Source organism: Pteropus medius, unplaced genomic scaffold (genome assembly GCF_902729225.1).
Source record: "Pteropus medius unplaced genomic scaffold, Ma_sr-lr_union100, whole genome shotgun sequence".
Taxonomy (NCBI): Eukaryota; Metazoa; Chordata; class Mammalia; order Chiroptera; family Pteropodidae; genus Pteropus; species Pteropus medius.
In genome coordinates this window covers 788,443-808,707 of record NW_024350923.1, presented here as the reverse complement: position 1 = coordinate 808,707, position 20,265 = coordinate 788,443, and the positions used below count along the sequence as shown (strand labels likewise).

The 20,265-nt window shown below is 64.5% G+C and overlaps 2 protein-coding genes across 2 annotated transcripts in view; one reads left to right on the top strand and one right to left on the bottom strand.

Annotated features, from left to right (window-relative positions):
- Positions 1–5,161: 5,161 nt before the first annotated feature.
- LOC120584602 (protein transport protein Sec24D-like) lies at positions 5,162–7,022 on the bottom strand. The gene is made up of 2 exons (XM_039840354.1): positions 6,223–7,022; positions 5,162–5,966 (listed from the first exon to the last, which is right to left on the bottom strand). Exons 1-2 carry the CDS (start codon positions 6,823–6,825, stop codon positions 5,892–5,894), a joined length of 678 nt encoding a protein of 225 aa, XP_039696288.1. The 5' UTR covers positions 6,826–7,022; the 3' UTR covers positions 5,162–5,891.
- A 264-nt stretch (positions 7,023–7,286) lies between these two features.
- DUSP8 (dual specificity phosphatase 8) overlaps positions 7,287–20,265 on the top strand; it is a 16,586-nt gene continuing 3,607 nt past the window's right edge. The window contains exons 1-5 of the mRNA XM_039840330.1: positions 7,287–7,430; positions 12,745–13,061; positions 14,722–14,860; positions 19,276–19,442; positions 19,951–20,110. Coding sequence (XP_039696264.1) covers positions 12,831–13,061; positions 14,722–14,860; positions 19,276–19,442; positions 19,951–20,110 — 697 coding nt within the window. The 5' untranslated portion in view covers positions 7,287–7,430; positions 12,745–12,830. The remainder of the gene's footprint in view (positions 7,431–12,744; positions 13,062–14,721; positions 14,861–19,275; positions 19,443–19,950; positions 20,111–20,265) is intronic.

Here is a 20,265-nt window from a genome sequence, read left to right as displayed (position 1 = left end):
ATTGGGGAGCGGACAGACGGCCCGGACGTCGGACCTCACTGCCAGACGCTCCAGTGAACTCTGACGGGTGTGGTCTTGGACCGAGCGGAATCAGACCAGAACTCGACGAGAGAACATTTTCTTTTTTTTTTTTTCCAATCCCCAAATGTTGGAAAATGAAGTCACAGACTTCGAAATAACCCGCACAGAGTCTAAGAACTCACAGTGCAAATGAGGAGACGCTTTGGTCTGCCTTGTCATGCGGACGGGACGTGAAAACCCCTTGCACACGGCCAAAGCGGCATCAGAGAAAAATCCGTAGCTCGAAATACGTGGTAAAGGAGAACGGGTGGGAAACAACGCCGTACGCTTTCCTCCCGAGAAGCCGGAAAAAGAGCCAGAACTTCAACCCAAAGAAAGCAGAAGGAAGAAAAGAACTGTGGTAGGAACACACATCGCTAACAGTGAGATCGGATGCGAAATAGAGAAAATGAACAGTCGAGCATCTGTTCTTCATAAAGATTAATAAAATGTATGAGCCACTAGCAACACTGACCAAAAAAATAGAGAAAAAGATGCGTTGCGAATAAAAGAAATGAAAAAAAGGACATCGCTATATACCCCGTGTACGAGAAAAACATAACCACTGCGTGTGACGACAAATTTACGTGAACGATTTGACATTTTAGAAGAAATAAACAAATTCCTTGAAAAACACAGCTGTACCACAGCTGACCCTAGAAGAACTAGGGAGTGTGAATAGCTCTACAGCCATTAAAAAAAATTGAATGTGTCGTTGAAAAGCTTCCCACAAAGAAAGCGGGAGGCCTGCATCTTCAAGAGTGAATTCTTTCAGATACTGAAGGAAGATATAACATCAATTGTGGTAGACGGAATCAGGGACACCCCAAGATGTCCACGCCCTACTCCTCACGTACGAAGTGAACCTAGAACCTTACGTGCCAAAAGAGACTGCAGATGTGATTTAGTTAAGGACCTTGAAATGCGGAGATGGCCCTGGATCACCAGGTGGCCCCTTATCCTCAGAAGGGTCTTTATAGCAGAGAGGCAAGAAGGTCAAGTCGGAGGAAGAGCTGATGACAGACGCAGAGGAGAGGAAGGGCCCTCAGCCGAGAACCGCGGCCAGCACCTGGAGGCTGGCAGCGGCAGGGAGCAGCTTCCAGAAAGAATGCGACTCTGCCGGTAGCTGCGTTTAAGACCTATTTTGTACCTCGGAACTTCAGAACCGTAAGGCGGTAAATTTGTGTTGCCCTCTTAACAGCAGCAACGGGAAACTAACACAGAGACCTTCCGCGCTCTTTCAGAGACCAGAGAAGAGGTAAAGGCTCCCCAGTTTATCCCGTGAGGTCAGCATGCACTGGATACGGAATCCAGGTAAAGACATACGAGAAAGAAAAAAGAGCTCGCAAACGTATGTAAACACCTAACAAAGTATTAGCGAACAAGATTTAGTTGTACGAAAGGACTATATATTATGACCAGGAAGAAAAGATTGACTTGACGTTCAAAATGCAACCGGCGTAACCGATCACCTTACAGAATAAAGGAGGGAAATCACATGATCACCTCGCTAGATGTAGAAAAAGCATTTCATAAAATCCAACGCGCACACACGAAACACCTCTCGGCAGGGTCGGGCACTTTCTTGTCGAGTTAAACCTACATCTACCACCCGACCCCGAGGAACGAAAGCTGTGTGCGCACAGAAATCCACGTGGGGATGTTGAGAGTGGCTTCATTCAAAATCCCCGCCAGCCGAAAGCGTCCCAGGTGTCCTTCGGCGAGTGACTGGGCGAGCTGTTTGAACGTGGTTTGGGCGACGAATACTCCTCGGCAGGAAAAGGAAGAAACCACTGACTCAGGCCACAGCCCGGACGAGCCTCAAAGGCGCATGAGCCTCTACGGCTTCCATGCCCTGGAAGCTGGAGAGGAAGTTTACGATTCCACTCCTAGGAATCTGTTCTCAAAGAGACAAAGCTGCAGCCCGGGCCCGGGTCACCGAGGGCCAGGAGTGAGAGGAGGGCGTCCCCGCCAAGAGCACCGGGGGGATTCCTGGGGCGCCGGGGCTTCCGCACCCCGATTATAGTGATCGTCCGTGAACCCACACATGCTGAAATTCGGAGCTGCACACACGTGTCACCGTCCAAAAGGGTCGACCTATCGAGGATGTCGAGAGGTTGGAAGCCTCGTGCGCTGCAGGTGACGCGGTGACGCGGTGACTCAGTGTGGCTGCTGTGAACGAGTCTGGTGGCTCCTTGGAGGTGAAACAGAACTCTCGCACGCCCCGGCCATCCTGCGGCCGGGTGGCCCCGAAAAGAACAGAAAGCGGGGACTCAGAGCGATCCTCGCATACCAGCCTCATAGCAACGCTCCCCACAGGAGCCAGATGGTGTGGACAACGCACACGTCCATCTGCGGATAAGCGGGTGCCCAGGTGTGGCATTCGAGACGACGGACGGACTATTACGCAGTCATTTTAAAAGAATGGAATTTGGTGCCCGCTACAGCGCGAATGCAGCTCGAGGACGTCGCACTCAGCAAAATAAGCCAGTGACTCCGTGAGGTCCCCGGAGGGGTCAGATTCACAACACAGGAAGCGGGTGCTGGTGCCTGGCCGGGGGAGAGGGACGGGGACTGAGCATGTAATGGGGACACGGTTCTAGTTTGGGACGACGGAAAGAGCTCTGGAGACAGAGATGTGAACGTCCCCAACGCCACCGAATGGCACATTTGAAAATGGTGACGGTGGCAACTTCTGTGTTATTGACGTATCTCTTACCTCAGCAACGAAGTCAACTAAAAAGTCAGCTTTACTATGTGGTAATTATAAATAGTAAAGCGATGTAACATCGAAAAAGAAAAAACTGAACGTGCATGCAAACCTCCCAGACTCATGAAAACCCAAATTCTGGGCTCAGCAGCTCAGGGAGGGGGCTGAGAGCCTGGGGGGGCGGGGCGCAATGCAGCCGATGGGGGGCACAGAGACGCACAGCGATGCTAGACCAAATCCACTAGCTCATTTGTCGCAGGTGGAAAAACTTGCAAACAAGCTAAACGTCCCTGGAGAGCAGAACAGCTAAGCAGTTTATTCATACAGTGAAAACCCATCCGGCAGCTGAAACGGATGAGCCAGGCTCACGTGCGCCCACCGGCATAAACAGACCTGCAAGCGACAAAAAGCAAATTGAGGGACACTGGCTGCACTGTGATACTTGCGTGTCGACAGTTAAGAGCGCACAACGGACACCCTCTGTTGTGTTACATGGGACTCACACATGCAGTAAGTCGATAAAGACAGAACCAGGGAGCCACCCGCCACCCTGCACTCGGCTGCCTCGGGCCAGAGGGGCGGGGGAAGGGTGGGGAACACCCCTGGGCGCAAGCTGACATGTAGCTCATCAGAAGCAAAAACGGAAAAAGGCTAGCCCGGGAGGTCCAGGAGCTAGGTGTTGGTTATGTTGTTCTCTGGGTTGATTTGTAAGGTTGTTGTTGCTTTTTAATATCACAATAAATAAAAACAGGAAAAATAATCTGAAATGCATTATAAAAAGCATATAGGGCACAGCTCCTTGAGCTGCTCTTCCCAGCTGAAACACGGGAGCAGACGAGCAGGAAGACAGAATCGGTTCGAATCCCTCCGTGCGTGCACGAAGCACCACACACCACACAGACACTTGTCGCAGGACGGTGGCAATCTCAAAGCTGCTTCGAGTGGGAAAAGGGTGCACACGCATGTCTCGGTAACATTAGCCGGCGCCATTGGGTCAGCAGGTGGGGGACAAGTGGCTGGAAGCGCGGGAGGGAGCTCTCTGGGGTGACGGACATGGCCTAGGCCGGGTTATGGGTGGTGAGGACGCGGCGGTGCATGCAGTTGTCAGAACCACCTGCGTTCCCCCGAGACGTGCACCGCATGACCGACGCCTTGGCTTAAACAAGCCAGGCAGTGGGAATGGACTGTCACCGGTACACGGTAACCCTCTGTCATTAGCGGAAACGCTGAGTTGCAAATCCGCAAGAAAAAGCAACCCGCTTTTCTTTCTCGCGACAAGGATGCGGGAGGAAGCGCAGGTCCTGGGCGTGCTCCCCGCGGCGAGGGGGCGCAGGAGGCGCGGGCGGGCGGCAGAGGGCGCCCGCGAACCGCCGGGACCGCGGCGCCCGCACCTGCCAACCCGGTGCGCGCGTCCCGGCCCGAGGTGCCCGCCCCGCGACTGGAAAGATTTGCTGAGCTAGGCCCGACCTCAGCCCTGCGCAGCGTCCTGCTGCACCCTGGGGACCTTGTGCAGGGTCCACATGCCCAGGCCAGTGTAGCCACGATCCCCTGCGGACAACCAGGGCGCCTTGGAGCTGGGCTTGGACCTTGTCCCGCCTGTCAGGGAGGCCACTGCGGGAGGTCGGCCTGCCTCTGGGGAACTGTACACCTTGCCAGGTGTTCCCTTCCACACCCGGCTGTTGCTGGGACCCACCACACCCAGCTCCCAGGTCGCAGGCAGAGCTGACCCAGCCTGGGTGCATGGGGCTCAGGCCCCCCCCTTCAGGAGAGGCGCCCAGGCGGCTGACCCTAGGCTGAGGGCGGAGGGAAGTCGAGGCTGGAAGGAGAGAGAATCTACCCTGCAAACGGGAAAGAACCTGGGGCCAGAGCTGGTGGCCTTGGCAATCCACTGTCCTCTCCGGAACCGGTACCTCCCCGCCCCGCTGGCCCCAGATCTCAAGGGCTCATGTGCACAAGAGATGCCCATTAAGGTTACAAAGTAATCAAGGCCTAAACACCGCTGGCCAAGCACAGCCTGGGAAACCTCAGGCCACCCCCACACCCACAGCTTCCAGAAGGGGACATGGGGACACCACCGCCAGCCCCTCCTTTTACTGCCGCCCGCTCAGGCCTGGCTAGGAGCTGTCCAGAGCACAGTCGGAGTTCTTAGGGGTCAAGGGCACCCCCAGGCCATACCAAGCGCTGACCACATCTGGGCTGGGCAGGAGCGGGCTGCACCCCGCCCCCGCAGGAGCCCACTCAGACACCCACCCCACGTTGTCCCCCCCACTGGGCTCATCCCGGGCCTGGCAGGCGGAGCGAGCTGGGTTGGCACCCCTCCCTCCCCAGATGACAGCTCTTCCATCTAATGACGCTGACGTGACAGCTCTTCCATCTAATGACACTGACGACCTCACACCTGTGGGTCCCAGGCCCCTCAGAGCTTGTCGATGCCCCAGGGCCCTCACGGCCCCCTCCCAGGGCCCAGCCTCCCCCACTTTTCCGACGTGCAGTGAGCCCAGTGCTGCAAGGCTCCACGCACCCCGGCCGTGGGGAACTGGCCGTGCAGCCACGCCGGGCACATCCCGCGTCCTCGGGGCCCAGCCAGGGGCAGGGAGGAAGGAGGCCCTGGCAGCACCCCCTTCCCGGCTGTCCCTTCTGAGACAGCGCCACTCCGCCCCCCAAGGTGTTCATGCCTCTGAGCCAGGGACTCCCACTACACACACTTCATACACGCACAGCTACCTGGGTGCTCCTCAGGCCAGCGAGAGAGGAGGCTCCGGGCACTTATTAGACACCCACTGTGTACAAAGCTCTGAAGACGAAGGCAACACAGTCTGCCCGGGGGGACTGAGCATGGGACAGGGAAGGGTCCCTCCAGGGGAGCGTCACCTGCTGCCCACTCTGGGGTCCTGAGTGCCTGCCCGGCCCAGGAGGGGACAGGCCAGTCATGCTTGCTACGTTCTTTGTGACCCTTCATTCCACCAGTGATGGCTGAGGGCCGCCCCTCAGCTCTTTCCGTCATGAGAAGGGGCTACACTTTCTGGGGACCGACGCCCCCCTCAGAGCCAGAGGTGGGCCTGTGCCGGCTGGGGCTCTGGCCATCTAGTCACATCTGCAAAATAATTACCTCCAAAGGCTCCTAGGCTTGTCGGCTCCCCGGGCGGGGGTCTCTGTCCCCTTTCTCGGAGCCAAGTCCCAGTGCGTGGCTCAGCACCTGGCTCGGAGAAGGTGCTCAGCAAATATATGACCAATCAATAGATGTGTAGCAGCACGTTCTCTCCACGGCCGCCTCTGGTGGAGGGACAAGGTCCCCTCCTGCCTGCCGTGGTCCCTCCTGCACCTCGGGCCGCCAGCCTCCAGGCACTGCTTGCATGTCACCTCCTGGCTTGGCTTCTAGGACGCCCACCCGCTGCTGTGTGTCGCTGGCCTCTGTTTGTTTCCTGCCCAGCACTTGCCCGCGGTGTAATTACCTGTGTTTGTTCCCACCCTGGACTCCCAGCGTCCAGGCGGCGGGCTGGTTGTGTTCCCACAGTGATCGGCGGGGGGCGGACCCTCAACAGCCTTGGGGGTGGGGAGCGCACACTGTCGGGGTGGGCCAGAGAGCGCTGTTTCGGGGCTGCTTTTCGCAGGAAGCGGCAAGGGCTGGATGTCACCGGTGGGGCTGGGAGCATGGCACTCCACGGGAGACCCCCACCAGGGTTCGTGAGATGTGTGACCCAGGCCAACTCTCTCGCCTCTGAGCCTCCGATTCCCTCCCAAGCAGGGTGGAGAGCCAGGTCCCCGCCTCCGGGAGTCGTGGAGAGGGTGAGCACGGATGCTGCGGGAGAGCGCTCCGCAGGGCCGGGCTCGCGGTACGCGCTCTCGGGACCGCAAGCCCCGCACGAACAAAGGCTGCGGGGGGCGGGGAGCGGTGCCCACTCCGGCGGGGCTGGCGGGGGAAGGACCCTCGCGCAGGACCCGGTCAGCCCGACCCTCCGCGAGTCTGTGTGCGGCGGTGAGGCCGGGGGTCCCCGGGCAAGGCAGAGCGCTGGGGTCGGGAAAGCTTCCTGAGGGCGGGGTCCCAGGCGCGGCATCCGGACGCCGCGCCGCCCCTTTAAGAGCCGGTGCCGGGGTGCGGGATGAGGGCAGAGGGCGGAGGGCGGCGGCGGCAAGCCCGGCCCCCCGCCCCCCGCGGCAGCCGCCTCTCATCTGCACCCAAAGCTGAGCTGCGGCTGACGTCACCTGCCCCCGAGCCGCGCGCGCTGATTGGCTGCAGGTGACGTCAGGGGCTTTTTTCGCTCGGCATGACCTCATCCCCGCCGGCGGCCCCGCCCTCCGCCCCGGGCCTGTCACTCGCGGCCGAGCGCGGCGGCCGAGCCGGCTCCGCGCCCCCCGCCCGGACGCCGGCGCCCGAGCCCAGCCCCAGCCGGAGCCGCACCGGCCGCGCCCGCCGAGGCGCGGGGTGGGATGCGCGCCGCGAGTGCGCGCGCCCGCCCGCAGTGCGCGCGCCCCGGCCCGAGTGAGCGCTCCCCGCGGCGGCCGCGGCGGCGACGGCGGCGACGGCGACGCGACCCGCGCGCTCCCCCGGCCCCTGCCCCGGCTGCGCGGGCCCCCGCCGGGCCCATGGGCGGCGCAGCCGAGCGGGCGAGCTGAGCGCGGCGCGGATCCCCGGTGCGCCCCGGAGGCGAGCGTGAGCGAGGTGAGCGGGGGCGCCGGGCGGGGAGGGGGTTACCCGGCACGGAGCGCTCAGGGACTGCGCCCGGCGGGCGCCCGGGTGGAGGCGACGGGCCGGAGGTGAGCCCGCACCAGGACGCCCTCTCTCCGCCTCCCGCAGCGCGCGGCGGACCCCGCCGGCCTGGCGCGCACCCGGCGCCCGCTCCGCCGCGGTTCCCCTTGCTCTTGCCTCTTATGTGGGTGGGGGGAGGGGCATGAATGAAGGACCCAGGAGGGCCATTTGCGATCCAGCGGGGATCTGTCCCGACTTCTGCCCGAGCCCGGGACGCCTCCTGCCGCCCCCCCGGACAGCCCTCGGAGAAGGTCGCTCCTGCCGCGCGGGCCGGTGGGGGATGCGGAGGCCTTGGCCGTCCGAGCCGAGGGCTTTGGCCTTTCAGAGGCTCAGCACGGGGCTCGTTCCGTGCCCGGCGGGGAGGGGCTGCAGAGCCAGATCCCCTGTCCGCCCAGGCCGCAGGGGCACCCCCACCTCGGGGCGCTCAGCCGGCCTCTGCGGAATAAAGACCTTCGCCAGCCTGCTGCAGAGACAGCCGAGCGCGGGGGGAGGGGCTGGCACCGCCAGGCTGAGTGCAGCCAGCCTCCCTTGGCCTATCTTCCCACCTGGGGGGCCACTTAATAGTCTGGCCCGGAGGGGAGGGGCACCCCTAGGCCTAGGCCCCAGCAGGTCATCCCTCTGGGAGAATGTGCCTTCGGGTTTGTGCTTGGGGGCCTGGGAGCTGCAGTGAGGGGTGCTGGAGGCCGATTCGCGGCAGGATCTAGTGTGGCGTTAGCGGTGTCCTGTCGTTCAGCTTGCGGCGGGGGTGCTGCAGGCCAGGGCAGCCCCACTCGTCCTCCTCTGGGCCCGCCAGACTTTCTCGTTCCCAGGGCAGCCCCGGGAATGCATGTGACACCCAGTGGCCCCTGCGACGGGAGCACAGGTGTCTGTGCATTCGCTCCTCAGATGGCGGTGAGCGCCGGCCAAGGACGGGCATCACCCCCCCCCCAGGCCTACTGCAGTGCCTCTTGCTGCAGTCAGCCCGGCTGGGGGTGCGGGGTGGGCTCTGGTCCCCTGCTTCCCTCAGTCCTCAGGAAGGCCCTGGGCCCCTGAGGCTGTCTGCAGGAAGAGCGCGTGTCATGAAGGGAGATGTGGAAGGGTGCTCGAAGTCACCCTGTGCTCCAGGTCCCTTCCTGCATCTCCTCTCCTCCGGCTGAGGCTGACCTCAGGGCCCAGAAGCTCCGCCCCAGCAGGGTGCTCCAGGGACCGTGGGCCGTGTCTGGAGGAGCCAGAGAGCACCCTGATTACACCCCCAAGACGTGCAGTTCACAGGGAAAGGACAGGAGGGGACCAAACCCACAGCCAGAGAGACATGTCAGACCCTGACCGGGACTGCGTGGGCTGAGGCCACTTATGCCTGGACAGCTCAGGGCAGTGACCCGTAGATGTCCTGGGCTGGCCCAGGTGTATAACATGGTGAAGGGTGACCAGGAGAAGGCTGGGCTGGCCTGGGAACAAGTCCTGCAGATCAGCGAGGTTGAGACCGATGAAGCCCAGATATCCTAGGTCCCTGAGCGTGCTGAGTCCTCCCACCCGGGGCTCAGCCCAGACCCCTGGGAACCAAGGGGGCAGGGCCCCCACCCCACTGCTTCTGAAGTCCCCACTGTCCCCAGGCCAAGCTGCCCCTGTTTGGCATGGCCACGGGCCCCGCGGGGGCAGGGAAGGCCCGCCTGGGTCCTGTCCCACCCGCGTTGGAGAACTGAGAGGGGGCGCAGGGGTGTGAGCGCAGAGGAGAGTAACGTGAGCTGGCCAGGTGTGAGCACCCGGGCCCCTGCCTCCAGAGGCACCCTTGGGTCACAGTGAGCTGGACATCTCAGCTTACCGAGTCCCGCTTCTTGAGAGTCTGCCTGTGTGTGCCAGGCACCACTGAGTGAGAGCCACAGACCCTGCTTCCCATCCTGACCGCCGTCTCTGGAGGCAGGCAGTTCCCCATCACGAGATGCAGGGCAGAAGGTACCTTGGTGAGGATGCTGACAGTCAGGAGGTCCCTGGCCATGTGTGTGCTCAGGGACACGGATGTGCCATGTGGAGGCCTCGGGAGCTGACGGAGTGAGATCTGGCACCTGGGCTTCGGGTGTCCTGGGAGGTGGGGGGCTTTGGCATGCGGAGGGTGAGGGCGCATGCGTCCAGTGACTACATGTATGTGCACGCACATGTGCGTGTAACTGCACGTGGTGTCAGTGGGGGGCGGGGATTGTGGGAAAGAGGCGAGAACTGGTCTGCGTCTGGTCAGTGTGTGGGGACATGTCCCAGCGGGCATGGCAGGCACGTGGCGCAGGAGCAGGGCCGTGCCGTGTACCTGGCGTCCCCGGCAGCACCCGGCCAGGGCAGGGAGGGGTCTGCTGCCTCTGGACTGGGGACAACCGGCTCTTCGCTCTGAGCCCTGTGGTGGGGGCGAATGGGGCTGGGCCTCTCTCCCCACCACACCCCTGCGGGCGAGCCTGGAGTGGGTCCTAGAAAGCGGGGAGGCCCAACACCCCACAACATCTGTATCCTCTGTCCACCTGGCCTGTTCTAGCCCCACTGACCTGCTCAAGGCTGTCCTGAGTGTCTGCAGCCCGCCCCTGGCCCTGTGACCACCAGCTCTGGGCCCTGATCCATACCATCCGTGGGAGGGAGGTCAGGGGTCTGCCCCCAGGAGCCTTAGATTCAAGGAGGCCCTGTGGGTGAGGACGCCCTCCCAAGAGGCCAGCTCAGGGCAAGCGGTCTCCCGCAGGAGGGGCAGGAGCCCATGCGGGTGGAAGCAGACATGAGTCGGGGTAGGACCCGGCAGACGGGAGGGGAGGGGCTTGGCTTGCCAGGCTCCAGGCCTCCTGGGCCCTGGCTGCGGGTGGTCCCAGGCCCCGGCTACTGGGCACCTGCAGGGGTGGGGAGGGGCCGAGACCTGCGGCTCCGCAGAGCCAGAGCGCGGAGCCAGCCTGTTTCCCGGCTGCTGCCGCAGGAACAGCGGTTGCCTGGCACCTCTGCTGTTGCCATGGCAACGATGGAGGTGCTAACTGGCTAATGAGTCCCCCTTGGCTGCAGATAACAATACTGTAGTGGTTAATAGGGCCGAGCTAGAGGATCCTTGTTGGGGGGGGCGGGGGCGGGAAGGGACCAGGTACCGGGCTGCCCCGCCCCCCTCCAGCCCCTACCCCACCCCCTCCTCCTGGGTCTCAGCCTGACCTGGCTCCTTTCCCCGCTCCAGTCTGGACTCCCCTCTGTCGGGGGGACCCCTCCGTGCCCCAGCCCCTCCTCTCAGTGCTCTGGGGAGGATTGAGGACCGAGGGCAGCATGCATGCAGGCCCCTCTCCCCCGTCCCCCTCCTCGTCCCTGGGCTGAAGCTCCATTTGGCTCTCACTGTTCTAGGTGGGAGTTAATGCCCCCACGTAGCCGATGAGGACGGGGAGATCAGGAGCATGGTGCAGGACCCTCCCCGCCTTGCCTCAGGGTCCTGGGCCTCTGAGCTGGACTGTTGGGCCACATCCAAGAGAAGGAGACTCAGCCCAGGCCCGCAGGGGTGGTGTGTGGGAGGGTACCTGGTGGCTGTGGCCTGTCACAGCCTTGATGAGATTCAGCTTAGAACGCAGAGGCTGCCCCAAAACTGCCCATACAGGAATCAAATCGAGGGTCCTCCAGCAGGCAGGATCCCCTCAGCAGGTGGGGACGCTCCTCGGCAGGCAGGCCCTTTGGCTGTTGAACCCGCTTACTGTGGTGCTCGGGAGGGGCGGCTGCCCTGGGTTGCACCCCCACTGTGGGAGCCTGGGGAGCGGTATCCGAGGCCCTGTCCACGTCAGGGCCGTCCTGGGCACTTCCCTCGCCGCCAGCTCCGTGGTCCTCCGAAGGCTGCCACTCTGGGGGGACGCGGTCCACACCTGCCTTGCAGCCATGTCTCTGTGAACTCTGCCGTCACCCCGCCAGCCTGGGAGCTCGCAAAAGGGGTGGTCCAGAAATGGTGGCAGCTGCCGCTGTTGTCCCCAGCGTCAACGTCACTTTGAAATGTGACAAGTGTTCTCAGGGTGCCACACCCCAACACCCTCTGTGGCTGTGGGGTTTGGCGCCCTGCTGAGGGGGTCCCCTCTCTGTGGGCCTTGGGGGCACATCTGTCCCGCAGCCCCCTCCCACCCCACAGCGGGGTGGGGAGGTGACGGAGGGAGGAACCGGTGAGCTGGCAGCCAGTACAGGTCTTGGGTTCTGTCTCGTCTCCTTGGTGTGACCTTGGGTTGGCCCCACCCCTTTTCTGAGCCTTAGTTTCCTCTTCTTTAAAGCAAACTCTGCCGTCCTGAGACCACGTGGCCCCTGGGGCCCATCCTAAATGAAGAACGGAGAGGTGGGGCCTGGCAGGTGGGGAAGCAGGGTCTGGGCACAGACGCTGCAGGACAAGGCTCTGCCCAGGGCTCTGCGGACCGCGAACCCCAACCACCGCCTGCCCCCACTGCACCCTGCAGCCCGAGGCCCTTGGAGGCCATGCCAAGCGTCGCAGATAAGCGGCGCCCATGTTGACCTTTGTCCTAGCACCCCCGTTCTGGGAGCGGGTGACCCACTCTGCAGGAGAAGGATGCGGGCCTCAGCCCCTCTGCGCAGGCGTGGCCAAGCCGCAGCAGAGGGGCGCGGCCCTGCATGCCCGAGCCCCCTCCCGGCCCTGCCCTGGGCACCCAGGGGCCTCTGGGAGCCCCAGCCCTCCCAGCTCCCCCACCCGGACAGATTATCAGCTTAGACGGGAGGGCCGGCGTGCTGCGGAGGGGTCCTGGGGACTGGGAAGATGAGGGGCCAGAGAGGGGAGGTGGGGTGCCAGAAGCCCCAGGAGTAGGAGGCAGTGCTCTGAAATGAGTGGGCGTCCACAGACCCAAGGGCCCCGGGGCGGGACCCGCAGGCCTCGTGCCGCCTCTCCAGCCCAGCCCAAGCCCCGAGCCCCTTCCCTCTGGTCTCCGCCTGCCTCGGCGCCACCTGCCGAGAGGCTGGCTCTGTGATCTGGGTGGTGCAGGACCGAGGGGCCCACCCCCAAGCCCCCCGGCACTCTTCCAGCTCCGTCTGTGGTCACAGAGTCACAGATTCCAGCGTGCTCACCTGAGACGTTCGGTGACTTTCAGAGACGAGCCAGAGGGACACTAATTCACCCCAAGGAAGGAAGGGCCTATGGGCACATGGCAGGCCCGGGCCTTCTGTGCCCTGGGACCGCACACCAGCCCCTCTGGGGTCGGCCCCGCCTGGGGAGCTGGCCGGCGCCCCCCGGGGGCCTGCAGAGCTGACCGTCTGCCTCTCTCTGCAGGTCCGGCGCCATGCCTGGTCACTCTGAACTCTAGGCCACACTTGCCCACTTCAGAGAGAACCCTCCCACCTTGCCCGTTGCCCGCCATGGCGGGGGACCGGCTCCCCAGGAAGGTGATGGATGCCAAGAGGCTGGCCAGCCTGCTGCGGGGCGGGCCCCGGGGGCCGCTGGTCATCGACAGCCGCTCGTTTGTGGAATACAACCGCGGGCACGTGCTCCGCTCCGTGAACATCTGCTGCTCCAAGCTGGTGAAGCGACGGCTGCAGCAGGGCAGAGTGACCATCTCGGAGCTCATCCCGCCCGCCGTGCACGGCCAGGTACCCTGCACCCCACCGCGCCCACGCCCCGCCGACTCCCGTCACCCCCGGGCCAGGCGCACGGGGGCCCTGGGCCTGGGCAGCCTCCCTGTCCTCTGCCCTTGAACCCAAACCAGGATCCCCAGGTCAGCACGTTCTCGGCCATTCTACGTCACCAGCCAGCTCCCCGCTCCTCACGAAGCTTCCCTCTCAGGGCTGTGGGAGTGCCCTCCCCGGGGAGGTCCGTGCGACACCCTGCCCCCCAGACACCACCCTTCACCCTCCCATCCCACCTGCGGGAGCCTCCGACACCGTCTGGGTCCTCACTCAGCCCTGCACAGAGGTCTCCCCCACACGGCACAGTGCCCAAAGCAGGCACTGAGTGATGAGCGAGGCGTGACCACATCCAGGGGCACAAGGTGGGGGCACAGGCGGCAGATGGGACAGTGGACCAGGACGGCACACTCTGGTGGCTGCAAGGACTCAGAAGAGGCCCAGGGGCTCACACTGAGTAGTCTGTCCCCAGCCCCCAGCGCCTTCCCCTCTGAAGTCTACAGCAACCCAGTATTCTCTGTGGCCCCCCAGGAATGTCTTGGGTCACCTGCTGTCACAATACTGTCTCTATTCCCAAGAGCATCAAGTACAGCTGGGGAGGGACCACTAGGCCAGTGCTTGGGAAGGCAGTGGCACCTCCAGTGGAGGACAGGTGACATGCCGGGCAGCCTGGGGGCTCTGGGGGGGTCTCAGTCACATGCCCAGCGGGGGACCGTGGGGAGTCACGGTCCCAGGCCCTGCCCCGTGCAGAGCTGAATGTGAGAGGACCCAGGTGGGTGGCCCCCACCCCACAGGCAGAACCGGCTCCCTGCAGCCTCAGTGAGGGGAATCGGGTGATCAATCACCCCCAGCGAGGACTCCCGGCCGGAGCACCATCCCATTGGCTGCCGGTGACATCATCGGCCCGGGTCGGCGTCGGCTCAGCTGGCTTAAGGGCTGAGTGTGCTTGGGGGGCGGGGGCATCAGCCGCTCTTGGAGCCCAAGCTGCTGAACATCTGGCCCCAGGCCGCTCATGGAGGGGAGGAGGGCAGGTGGCACCTCAGCCTCCAGCTGCTGCCTCTTGAACTGGGGAGACTCTCTGCAGCCGTCAGTCACACTGTTGCTGGCCTGTGGGGGTGGGGCGGTGGGGAGGGGAGCCCAGACTTAAAGGCGCTCTGCCCTTGAATCCCCGAAATGGGCCTGCTGGGGGACCCTAAAAATGCCTTGGCCATCCTGAGAGCCAGCCCAGTCCGAGGCCGCGCCCTCCCGTCCCCATGGTCAGCCGTATGTGCCTCCTGGGGACCCTGTTATGTTCACCTGCATCTCCTCCTCGTGGGCCTGGCCCGCGGTGAAGGCCCAGGAGTGTTTGTTCCTGTCACTCCTGTGAGTGTGCGTGAGGGCTTGGTTGCCTTGGGGACGAGTGTCTTTCGTCTCTGCCTGCTCCAAGGCTCTGCCTGTGGGCCATGGGTTTACACCTGTCCAGGCGTGAAGTGGGCAGCCGGGTTCCTGCCGTCCCCTGCAGGCAGCAAGGTGTCACAGCAGTCCCTCCCGCCCGTCACCTAAGCGCCCCCCACCCACTCCTCAGCAGGGGGTGGGGGCCTTTAGCAGGTGCCCAGTGAGCCCTGACCTCTGCCCTCACGGCCCCCAGGTGGAGGCAACCGAGCCACAGGATGTGGTCGTTTATGACCAGAGCACACGGGACGCCAGCGTGCTGGCCGCAGACAGCTTCCTCTCCGTCCTGCTCAGCAAGCTGGACGGCTGCTTCGACAGCGTGGCCATCCTCACCGGTGAGCTCCGAGGGGCTGTAGGGCACCCTCTCCCCACTGCCAGCTCGGCTGGGGGGCAGGGGCGTCCGGGGAGCGAGGCTTCTGGATCCACCTCTGTTCTTCCCTCTGAGCCAGCCACAGAGCAGCGCTGGCCCAGGCAGTGCGGGCGGGGGCGTGTCTCAGAAGGGCCGGACGCTCCAGGCTCCTGTCCCCTCCCCTGGGCCCCAGGCTTTAGGACTCCCTCCAGCATGGGCCCACGACTAGCAGGTGAAGACATGGACGGGAGGAAACCCCCAAACACCACTTGTGGTGGGGGGCGGGGAGAGATCAAGGCAAAGATGCGGCTCCGCTGGGAATCCCCGCATCCCGGCGACTGTCTGAAGGGGGAGGCCTAGGCCCCACCCTCTGGGAGCCCCAGTCTGAGCAGAACTGGTCTCACACTGCGGGGCGGGGGGCCTGTTCCTGCATGCTGCAGCCACACACAGGACACCTGGCGACAGCCTACTAATCACGATACCTACCTAGGGCCAGCAGAGGTCCCCACGGGGCTTCCTGTCCCCCAAAGCAGCCAGGCCAGCCTGGGGGGCTGGGAAGCCCCCGTATGTGTGCGCACACACGCACATGTGCAGTGGTTCCTGCTGAGTCCTTACCCCTGGGGCCAGTGGCTGAGGACCCCCAGAGGAGGCCCGGGACCCAGGGACATGCGCCCTCCCCACCTGGGTCCCAGGGCCTTTGTGAGTGTTCCTGCCCCCTGCCCTCTGCAGGGGATGTGGCAGGCGGGCGGAGTGTGGAGGGTGTGGAGAGCGCTACCCACTTGTCACACAGCTGATGGGATGCTCTGCTCCCTCGGCTCCTGCCCTGAGCAGCTGCCAGGCACAGGCACGAGTGAGGTGGTCGATGAGCACCAGGCTGGCCCCCCGGCACTGGTGTCCAGGGGGAGCACAGACCTCCAACAGCCTTCGAGAGGGGCTGCAGGCAGAGTGTGCCTACTGCCGCAGCCAGGCTGCTCCGGGCAGAGCCACGTGAGGCCGGCACGGTGGGTCAGCCTCGTGCGCAGGCACGTGTGCCACTGGTCAGGTCCTGGCCCTGCATGTCTGGCCCTGGTCTGCATGGTCAGAGGGGGTCTGTGTCTGTGCGTGGCTCCGGGAGGCTGGTCTTCGGATTGTGTGTGCGGGTGTGCACGTGCGTCCCAGCTCCGGTGGCCCCGAGGTCATCGGGGCGGGACGTGGGGTCTGTATCTGGGTAGAAACAGAAGCCGCGGGATTGCAGACCCTTCGCTCCAGCCATCACACCTGGGCTCAGTTCGGGGTCTGGGTGGGGAGGGGAGAGAGGGCAGCAGTCTAGGCTTTTACATGTCTGGGGCAAAACAGGGACTTGCCCAGAACCCAGGTGGGAACTCAGGTGTGTGCGTGCGCACCCTAGCAGGAGTGGGAACCCCCGGGCCCTTCTGGGAATCTGAGAAGGTCCCGGAGCTCCACCCTCCCTCCCCCCCAGGCAGCCGCGTAGCCTGTAGCCTTTAGTGGTCTGTCTCCCTGGGGGCCTGGGTTGGGATGCACCAGGAGAGCCCACCTGGGACCTGGCTGTGCCCACCTGGCTCGCTCCCCCCCTTCCCCTCCCACCTGCTGCTCAGAGTATTCGGCCCAATTTCTCCAAAGGCCGAGCCAGGAAGAAGTCATGACCCCATGGTGTGAGGAGGGCTCCTAGAGACACCAGATCAAGAACTAGACTGTCTCCCCGACCTTGCCCAGAGTCCCCACGCCTGAGCCCCTGAATCAGTGAGCATGTGAGAATGGGAAGGCTGCTTGGGGAGGAGGGGTGCTGCCCACCTCCAAAGGAGAAGTCTGGGTCTCAGCGCGGGGGGTGCTCAGCAGAGGCCAGAATGTGGGGACATACCCCTCCGTGGGAAGAGAGGGGGGCCCGCTGAGAAGCACCAAGATGAGGATGGTACAGCTGGAGGGAAGGGGGCCCCCTCCCCAGAGGATGACGGGGTGAGGCGCTCTAGGGTGGGGGACCCAGCTGCTGTGACCCCTTTCTCTCCCCCGCCCCCAACCGTGTGGCTGTGACGTCGGCGGGGGCGGGGATGGGAAAGGGAGCCTGGCCCTTTAAGTGGCCGCGGCCCTCGCCCGGAGCCGGCGGCCGCCCGTGCTCGTCGCTGCGGAATGCGGGCTGGTCGGGTGCGCCCACCGCGGCCGCTGCTGCGTGCGTCGTCCTCGGACCCGGGCCGGAGAGCGCGGCGGGCGCGGCCACAGCGCAGAGGGTGGGTGGAGACCGTGCCGGGCAGGGCAGTGGGGGCCGCAGAAGCGGCCGGTGGGGCGGTGGCCGGCGATAGTGTCGGCGAGGTGGGCGCGCGTCCGGGGCGCGCGCATCGCTGCGAGTCGGGGATTTCGTTGTGCGGGGCGGGCCGGCGCTGTGCCCGCCCTGACCGCCCAGCAGAAGGAGCGGGTTAGTGGCGGTTCGTGCGGGCCGCGTGTCCCTCCTGAAGGAAGGTGCCCGTGGGGATGCTGGGTGTAGGGTGCCTTCTCAAGCCCCGGGACGCAGGGACCTGCAGAGGGTCGAGCCTGCGGCCAGTGACCCCTCTCCCAGGTGGCCCTCGTTTCGCAGCCCCGGCGCCCGGGGCGGCCCTGGGGACGCCAAGGGACTGGAGTTCCCTCTGGACCTGGCATCAAGAGGACGTTGGCGGGGGCGCCCAACCGCTCGGCTCCGCCCAAGGGCTCGGGGGTGGGGGGCCCAAGCCGAGGAATCGCAGCAAAGGCTGGCAGGTCTTTGCACCTGCGCGGACACTTCCCTTTGGGGCAGGGGTTCCGGGTGGAGCCGGCGCCCCGCCTTGGCCAGGCCGCTTTGAGTGCCCCGGCCATCCCCTGGCTCTGGCGAGCAGGTGCCAACCCCAGCGCCCGGCTCCGCCTCCTCTCCTGGGAACCAGTCAGCTGTGTGCTCAGTGCTGTCACCTGCTTCTCCCTAAGGAAGGGACCACTTCTCCAGGGCTGGCGCCTCTACTCCCCAGCCTGGAAGGCCCCCATCTCCACGGTCCCCCAGAGTCAAGCCTTCACTGGGGACACAGGAAGTTCACACAGGCATTCTAGTTGGGCATTTGTACCGACCCACCACTGAGCTGGGGCCAGGGGAGAAGGCTGAGACCGCCAGGTGTCCCTGGCCTTGGGAATCCGCCGGGCCTCTAGCACCAGCTGCTGCTTAGGCCCAGGGCAGGAAAGATCCCTGGAGGTCCCAGGCCCGAGACCCCACCCCACTCTCCTGGCTTCTCCGCTGGGTCGGGCAGGCCTTGGCCTGATTGTCCTGTGTGATGGGCTAGCCCACAGAGGACAGAAACAGCAGCCCGCTGGACTCCGGGCAGGGAAGGTGCCATGGGGCTTGTGTCCCCAGAAGTGTGGTCAGCTCCAGGGTGCCACCCAGCAGGCCCACCTCATCCTACCAGGAGCTGGCAGCCACTGGGTGCTGCCCAGTTGCTAGCCAGAGCCAGCGGTCACCCAGCCAGGCCAGGTGTGGGCAGGTCCATTCTTGGTGTGTGGTCCCGGACATCTGTGAGCCTCCGTGCCATGCTGTGTGGCAGGCAGGAGGAGGAACGGGCCAGAGGCATGGCACGCTCTCCCCGGCTGCGGTCACTCAGAGCCAGTGGTTTACCAGGGAGCCCCACTCAGGCTGCCGTGGGCAGCAGTGTGGCTCTTTCTGCAGACCCGTGGCCCGGGGCCCGGATGTGCTTGCTGCGTGGGGACAGCGGGCGGCAGGGCACGTGCCAGCCACACATAGGACATACCCGCTCCCGGGTTCCAGCTCTTAGCCCAGCCTCCGCTCCTCGGTCTTCTCCGGCTGGCGGAATGGAGCCGAACCGGCCGGCAGATGCCCCTGTGGGCTGTGCCAATTCCAGTGGGTGATGTCATGCCCAGGGGGAGGGGACGGCTCCCTCAGAAGCTCTTGCCTCCTGGTCCTGGCACCTAAGCCTGGCCTGGGGCGCCCAGCCAGATGGAGGCAGGGAGATATTGCATCAGCCCAGGAGGGAAGGCGGGGAAGGCCCGGGCTGGCCCCTGGCCACAGGTATGGAGGGGCCCTGTGATCCATACCCTCAGCGGGAGCCCCGCCCCCCACAGCCTCAAGCCCTGCACACGCTGTGTTGACCCGCCACCTCGACCCCACTTTTACGGGCATCACAGCGGCGTCCTCGGTGGGGCCAGCCCCTAATTACGTGAGGAAGAACGTGGTCATAGGGGCAGGCTGAAGACCTGCACGGCACGCGCCCCCGCCACTGTGCTGCGTGGTCCAGCACCGCTGAGACCAGGTGCTCAGGCCAGAGGCCCAGGCGCCGGCACCACATCGGGCTGGGGGAGCCAGGTCGGGTGTGGCGGGGACACTGCCGTGGTCAGTGCCCCGGCTCTCCTGCCCCAGCCAGGGGCGCTCCTGACACTCCTGGGCTCCCCCTCCGGCAGGAGGCTTCGCCACCTTCTCCTCCTGCTTCCCGGGCCTCTGCGAGGGCAAGCCTGCGGCCCTGCTGCCCATGAGCCTCTCCCAGCCCTGCCTGCCGGTGCCCAGCGTGGGCCTGACCCGCATCCTGCCTCACCTCTACCTGGGCTCTCAGAAGGACGTCCTAAACAAGGTCTGTACGCAGCTGGGGCTCCGCCGGGGGAGGGGCAGAAGCTGGGAAGCAGCTCAGGCTTGTTTGGGAGGGGCGGGGAGAAAGGAGCTGAAGGCCGATGGGTGGATGGATGAGCACGGGTTGAGGGCCAGACCTGGGAGGACAGGGCCACCCTGCCCCCCAGGACCGGAGCAGGACTGGGGGAAAGGCCAGTCAGGGCCGGGCGGAGCAGCAGCTCCCCACCCCCTTGTCGGTGGAGCCCACATGCCAAACTGCTGATGTCACTGGGCCCCTGGCCAGCGCTGAAAGAATCCCGTGTTTTAAAAATGGTGACGAGGGAAGAGAGTGAAGCCACCGCCCAGGCAGCCGTAAAATTCCTGGGAGCCCAGGGCGGGCTGTAGGCGGGGCTCGAAGAGGCCGGCAGCCCTCCTGAGCCCAGTCCCACGGAGTTGCCCACCTGGAGACCGTCCTAGGATTCGAAGGGCCTGCCCAGATGCACCCCCTTACAACCTGTCCTCCTGTCCCTCAGGATCTGATGACCCAAAACGGAATAAGCTATGTCCTCAACGCCAGCAACTCCTGCCCCAAGCCGGACTTCATCTGCGAGAGCCGCTTCATGCGCATCCCCATCAATGACAACTACTGTGAAAAGCTGCTGCCCTGGCTGGACAAGTCCATCGAGTTCATCGGTGAGGGGGTGCCCCGCCCCTGCCCCCCCATTCCTGGGGCAGAGCTGGAGGAGTGGCAGGGGAACCCTGGCAGGCTGGGAGGGGCTGTTCTCCCGGAAGGATGGCTGGCAGGATGAGGGTGTGGTCCCCTACCTGGGGTAGCGAAGGACTGTGTG